General features: G+C 46.4%; 1 protein-coding gene across 1 annotated transcript; it reads left to right on the forward strand.

Annotated features, from left to right (window-relative positions):
* Positions 1 to 3,181: 3,181 nt before the first annotated feature.
* On the forward strand, positions 3,182 to 6,520 carry LOC119353819 (dihydrolipoyllysine-residue acetyltransferase component of acetoin cleaving system-like). Its single transcript, XM_037620503.1, has 4 exons — positions 3,182 to 3,871; positions 5,818 to 5,913; positions 6,027 to 6,094; positions 6,204 to 6,520. Exons 1-4 carry the CDS (start codon positions 3,221 to 3,223, stop codon positions 6,331 to 6,333), a joined length of 945 nt encoding a protein of 314 aa, XP_037476400.1. The 5' UTR covers positions 3,182 to 3,220; the 3' UTR covers positions 6,334 to 6,520.
* Positions 6,521 to 7,317: the final 797 nt, after the last annotated feature.

Raw genomic sequence — 7,317 nt, forward strand, 5'->3', positions numbered from 1 at the left:
CGCTGATTCAGATCATTGTCCACTCCTGCTTTCAAGTAATGCTCTGTTCAAGCCACAGAGAAGATTCATGTTTGAAAATATGTGGGTACGGCTAGAGGGGTTCAATGAAGTTGTTACTGCAGCTTGGGATAGGGCTACTAAGTCGAGCAATCCGTACACCAATTTGCATAACAAATTGTCCTTCACTGCCAAGAAGCTCAAGTCTTGGGCTTCCTCTCTGCTAAGTGATATTCAGTTAAGGACCAGAATTGTCCACGAACTTATCTTACAGCTGGATATTGCTAGAGATAACAGGATGCTCACCCCCGAAGAGCACACTTTCAGAGGCAAGTTAAAGATGATGAGCCTCGGCTTTGCTGCCTTGGACAGATGTATGTTGCGTCAACGTTCCAGATTTCTCAGGCTCAAGGAGGGAGACTGCAACTCTCGGTTTTTTCACTTGAAGGCCACTGCTAGAAGAAGGAAAAATTTCATTACTTCTATCTTAGTTCAAGACACCGAATATACTGACCAGCAAAACAAAGAGGAGCATATCTGGCAACATTTTAATGATCTTCTTGGCACTTATCAACCCAGGAACTCTTCTTTAAACCTCGAAGCTCTTGACCTCCCTACCTGTGATCTAGCTTCCCTTGACCTTGCATTTTCGGAGGAGGAAATCAAAAAGGCTATTTTTGATATGCACCCAGAGAAGGCCCCTGGTCCTGATGGTTACACTGGCCTCTTCTTTCGCACCTGTTGGGATACTGTCAAATATGACTTGATTGCTGCTTTGAGACACTTCCAAGGGCTGAACACGCAAAACTTATTTCTGCTTAATAGTGCTGTTATTGCGTTGCTTCCAAAGCACCAGGGTGCTGTTAGGCCTCAAGATTTTAGGCCCATTAGCCTAATCCACTTCTTCGCAAAATTAATTGCCAAGATGATGGCTGCCAGACTACAACCATGGATGAACAAGCTAACCTCCCCATGTCAGAATGCATTCATTAAAGGGCGAAGCATACATGATAATTTTGTCTATGTTCAGGCAATGGCTAAGACCCTAAGACAGAAAAAAATCCCCTCTGTTATGCTTAAGTTGGATATAACCAAAGCCTTTGATTCAGTTTCATGGGAGTTTCTGCTTAAGCTACTGCAAGGTCTGGGTTTTGGGCCGAAGTGGAGAGGATGGATATCGGCCCTCTTTTTCTCTGCTTCCACAAGAATATTAGTCAACTCCAAATGCACTCAACAAATCCTCCATCGTAAGGGCCTCAGGCAAGGAGATCCCCTCTCCCCGCTGCTCTTTGTGCTTGTGGTGGACTGCCTTGGAAGGTTGATGGACAAAGCACAAAGGAACAACATCCTATCCCCTCTGGGTAACCAACTTGTTAAACACCGTGCATCTATTTACGCAGACGATGTCATCATTTTCCTCAAGCCTGAGATGCATGATTTTGGGGTTGTAACTGAAGTGCTGAAGCTTTTTGGTGAAGCAACCGGTCTCATCACTAACCTGGCTAAAAGCAAGATCCTTCCTATTCGGTGTGACGGCCTTGACCTTACTCCCCTGCAGCTGGCTCTTGGATGCCAGTTGGCTAGCTTCCCCTGCACTTACCTTGGGATGCCTCTATCTGATAGGCGGTTGAAGCTCATTGACTTCCAAGACCTGCTTGACAAGTTAATTAAGAAGATTGCGGGTTGGAAGGCTAGGTGGATCTCCTCCACTGGAAGAATGGTACTCGTGAGGTTTGTACTTTCGGCAATGCCAATTTTCATGCTTCTGGCTGTTCATCAACCGAAATGGGTCTTCAAGCAAATCGATAAGCTACGTCGTGCTTTTTTATGGTCTGGCTCTGATGCTGTCTGCGGTGGCAAGTGCCTTGTCCGCTGGACCCAGGTGTGCTCACCCATCTCTGTAGGCGGGCTTGGCATCCATGACCTTCAAGCTCAGGGGCGGGCGCTTAAAGTACGCTGGCTTTGGCAAAGCATCACAGATCCGGATAAACCATGGCAAGGTCTGCAGCTCCCTGTTGACAAGCACGTTAAGGCTCTTTTCATTGCTTGTACCTCCATCAAAATTGGTAGTGGTATTAAGATATCCTTTTGGCACGATCACTGGCTCAACGGTGAGATTCCAGCTGTTTCGTTTCCTAACCTTTTCAAGCATAGCAAAAACAGAAGAATATCGTTGGCTGAAGGACTCACCAATAGAAAATGGGTCACTCTTCTCAAGCGCAACCCGGGCACCGAGGTGTTGCGCGAATACATTGACTTCTGGCACAGATCCAGTGTGGTCACTTTCTCCAACCTGGAGGATGAGTTCATTTGGAAATGGTCAGCGGATGGAAGATATAATGCTAAGTCAGCTTACCTATGTCAATTCTGGGGCAGGATTGATTCTCCTCTTCCTGAGATCATTTGGCATATCAAGGTTCCACCAAGAATAAGATTCTTCAGTTGGCTCTCTGTACAGGGCAAATGTTTGACTGCGGACAACCTTGCGAAGCGAGGTTGGCCTCACAACCCGATCTGTCAATTATGCCACTTAGGGTGGGAGGATGGTCTGCACCTTGTATCTAGCTGCCCCTTCACGGCTGGTATTTGGGGCTATTGCCTGGCGATATATAATTTTCCATTCAACCTCTTACCTATTGCTCATACTGGCTCTATATTGGACTGGTGGTTAAAGGCTCTGGATCGTACAGGCAGGAAAAAGGACCTATCATCACTTATAATGACGGTGTCCTGGCAGGTTTGGAAAGAAAGAAACAGCCGCATATTCAACAACAAGGCAAACCACTTCCTGAAGGTCGCTGAGAACATTATCAATGAGCTGAATTCTTGGAGAATCGCTGGATTCAAAGGAGCACAATGGACAGGCGCGAGATAATTTCTTTCTTTCTTTCTTTCTTTTTCTAGTGTACATTTGTATAGCTTTTCCTTCCCCTTTCTGGCCTTCAGCCGTCGTGAACCTTGACCTGTATTTCTTGGGGTGTCTCATCCTATCTTAATGAATGAAATCAGCACAATGCTGTTTTTCGTCAAAAAAAAAAAGAAATTCCTGCCGCAGTTGAGCCGGACTCCTCAGAAAAGACATGGGGCGGTTGGTACAGCCCGTGATTGTCTTCTCTCCATCGAGAGCAGACATACATATACGTACGACACCACGCGCGCATGGGACAAGCAGACGTGACGAGCCACGAAGGCGCCCCGCGCTCCACCTTCAGTCCCCGCAACTATGCCGTCGTCGACGCTCGGGATCGCGCCGCTACTGGACGCCTACTTCCGGCGCCGATTCACCGCGGCGGGCCTGGTCCAGGCGTCCGTGCCGCTCGACGGCGGCGCCACCACGATGCAGTGCTGGCGCTTCCCGCCCGGCGCCAGCGAGGAGCTCCCCGTCCTCGTCCTCCTCCACGGCTTCGGCCCGCCGGCGACGTGGCAGTGGCGGCCCCAGGTAGGCCCTCTGTCGCGCCGGTTCCGCCTCGTCGTGCCGGACCTCCTCTTCTTCGGCGGCTCCCGCACGTCGCCCACGCCGGTCGACGGAGAGTGCTCCGAGGCCCACCAGGCGGAGGCGGTGGCGAAGCTCATAGGCGCGATCGTGCCCCCCTCAGCCAGGGCGTCGGTGGTCGGGACCAGCTACGGCGGCTTCGTGGCGTACCACGTGGCGAGGCTTCTGGGGCCGGAGGCCGTGGAGCGGGTGGTGATCGCGAGCTCGGACCTGCTCAAGGGCGACGCCGACGACCGCGCCCTGCTGGCGCGCGGCGGGGCCGAGCGCGTGGAGGACCTGATGCTGCCGCGCACCCCCGAGCAGATGCGGCGGCTGATGGGGCTCGCCTACCACCGCCCCCGCCCGTTCATCCCGGGCTTCTTGCTCCGCGACCTCGTTCAGGTACGTGATCAATGGCCACCATCTTTGATTTTCGTGCGGCTTTCCTGGCAGTTTTGTTCGTCCAACGGCGGCCTCACCGCGATAGCTACCAGTCCACCCAGCGAACGACTCGGACACAAGTGTCCATGTCGATTAACAGATGAACTCAGGTCTCAGCCAATCATGTCTGTTTTTGTCGACGGAGGACGATATATAATACTCCCTCCGTTTCTAAACATTTGTTTTTCTAATCATTTAAAATGGACTATCACATACATCCATATGTAGACATATTTTAAAGTGTAGATTCACTTATTTTGCTTCATATGTAGTCACTTGTTGAAATATCAAAAAACAAAAATTTAGAAACGAGGGAGTATTAGTATCAATATGATAATGCTACCATAACCGCGCAACGAACTAGCAGCGACGTCATCCAATGTCCTTGACGACGCACGATTAACAATGCACGACCAACCATGTCGACGACCAAACGTATCATCGAGCCGCCAACCATTCAGTGGAGAGACAGCATCCGTTCAACGGCCCCGCCATAGCTTCCACCAAGAGCATAATTAGGTAGGTAGTTCCGTTTCGAAAAAAAAATAGGTAGGTAGAGGTAGTGCGTAGCATCGTTAGTCCTACATAAATAACGAAGGTGATGTAACATGTGTTCATTTGACTTAGTCGTGATAGGCATATGTTGTCTGATAAACAATGTTGTTGTCATGTTATCACATTCCATGTGTACGGGTTCTGCAGCATAAACAATATATTGTGTACAAACTTTCAACTATGGTACCTAATTAGAAGGATGTACGGTACTAATGTGTTTGTTAGATGGTGAGAGGGTGTACGGTACTAATGTGTTTCTACAAAATGGTTGCTTCCGGTTACTTTGAGGAGTTGTTGACCCAGTCAAAATCGTGAATCAAATCCAAAATTAATACCTCAACTGAATGAGAGAGTTCCGTGAGAAATCATTGACCTAGTCCAAGTCGAGAACCAACGAACACCTCAATTGTACAGAAGAGCTCCAAAATTAAGCAACATAGTGTATTAGATAGATGATAAAATAGTTAAAGATAGAGGCCGTTAAATCATTGATCCGGCCAAAATTGGAGACCTCGATTGAATGGGAGGGCTATAAAATTAGGGAGCATGGTGTATTAGATGATAAAAGAATTGAAGAGAGAGCCCCTTGAATCATTGACCCGGTCAAAATCAGTGACCCAATTGCAAATTGGAGACCTCGGTTGATTGGATAGATAGATAGATAGATAGATAGATAGACAGATAGATAGATAGATAAAAGAAATGAATGGGAGAATTTTGAGAAATTGTTGACCCGGTCAAAATCGGGTGAACTAATTTCAATTGGAGACCTTCATTGATTGTGATGCCTTAAAAATTAGGGAGCTTAGTATTGTTGATCCGGTCAAAATCGAGTTGAACCAATTCTAAATTAAAGACATTAATTAATTGTGAGGCCTTAAAAATTAAAGAGCATAGTGTATGATATAAAAGAATTGAGTGGGAATGCTTTGAGAAATTGTTGACCCGGTTAAAATCGGATGACGCAATCTTAATTGGAGACCTCAATTGAATGTGTGCTCTATAAACCTAGGGAGCTTAGTGTTATAGAGGATACCATAGGTGTCGTACAAGATTAATCTTTCACTCTCAAACCACACTCAAACTTGATGGATATACTCTTCATATTAATACTTGTTAAATAGTATGTATTCTTTCCTAATTTAATGCCAGTACCTTGATATGGAAACAAATAATAAACATGTGAGAGTCAAGGATGGCCCTTTTTTTGCGGGAAATAGGTTGTCACGTTTAATTAGGGACTTTGTATCAACAGAAATGGATGGCTCTCTCCCGCAAAATAAAATAAAATGGATGCCTCTATTAGTTTGGGAGCATTTAAAAAAAATCACAAATAAAACATTTTGCTGCAGTATCTCTACAGCGAGAACATAGAGGAGAAGGAGGGGCTGATCAAAGCGATATCCCTGGGGAACAAAGACAAGTTCCAACTCACTCCACTCCCCCAGGTACATACATACATCCTCTAATTTTCCACAACGAACAAAGTGCAAATTGATGTAATTAAATTGCAAAGTAAACTCATAGTTTCTTCTTCACCCTATCTGCCCCCATCTTTCAGCAAGTTCTTGTGCTGTGGGGAGAGCATGACCAGATCTTCCCCATAGAGAAGGCATTCCAGGTGACGAGGTCAGCAAGCGTTTACTACTACTCTTATTACATGGTTGTGTAATCTGGTTGCAGTTGTGTCACCTTCTACTGTAACTTAGACATGAAAGATGGGTGCAAATTGATGCAGGCAGCTAGGCGCAAATGTTAGGCTGGAGATCCTGAAGAACGCTGGCCATATGCCGCAGGCGGAGGACACAAAGAGGTTCAACGAGGCTCTCCTCAACTTCCTGCTGCCCGCTCCGAGTTCATCGCTGTAATGCAATTTCATTGTCGAATTTCGGAAAGATGGTTGACAATTCCTAATTTAAGCTCCATTTTACCTGTAAGATATACTAGTACTTAGTGGTATTTTGGTTGCTTAACGCACATTCGACCATATGTACACTTGGGACCTTCAGGGAATAAACGTTGCACCAATGGAGAAAAAAAATCTTTGGCTTGTTCTTGATTAAATGCCCTGCTTTCTATACATCCATGGCATGTGATCTTGCTACCAACTGGAAGAACACACAGCACGACCGATGGTAATTGATTGTACTGAATTGTGGACCCAGTAGGACAGCAGAGGAATTTAGCTGCTGTGGTTGCTGATGTTAGTAATGTCATAAAATCTGGCCATTGGAGTATGTTGGGAGATCTGCAACTGTATGCCCACTATTTGAGCGAGCGAAATAACGTAACTGACTGGAAAAGGGAACAGCATTTCACTTGCAAAATTATCGATTGCTGTGTTTACTCCGTCAGACGCAAAAGAAGCAATCTCTGAACAAATCTGGAAAGGACTAAGTGGCATCAATCTCATTCTCTTGTGTTTTCCTGTGCCTTCAAATACTATTTCACCAAAAAATCATGTAGTTTATAATGTTGTACGTAGGATTCAAGAGGACGAGACACTTAATCTTATGTTTTACTTCTTGGGTTTCGAGAAACCCGTGAATCAAAGAGGCACTAGGGTCACGTACTGCTTGAATAAGATGTCATGACTGTGGTTGTGTCAGAGCAACTCTAACCGATAACCTAACACTTTAGAGTAAACTTTCACTTTTACTCCACTGAACTGTACCTAGCCGCCCCCCTAAAACTTTTAGAGAAGTAAAAGTTATCCTCTTCGGCCGCCCCGACTCTTATATTTAATCGGCCGCCCACCCGCTGAATAAAAAGTGTCCCCCTTCACCTGCGGCCGCACCCACCCAACCTCGTGGGCCTTCATCGGCTAGCACACGCCACTGGCGACACCCCCC

Source organism: Triticum dicoccoides, chromosome 2A, assembly GCF_002162155.2.
Source record: "Triticum dicoccoides isolate Atlit2015 ecotype Zavitan chromosome 2A, WEW_v2.0, whole genome shotgun sequence".
Taxonomy (NCBI): domain Eukaryota; kingdom Viridiplantae; phylum Streptophyta; class Magnoliopsida; order Poales; family Poaceae; genus Triticum; species Triticum dicoccoides.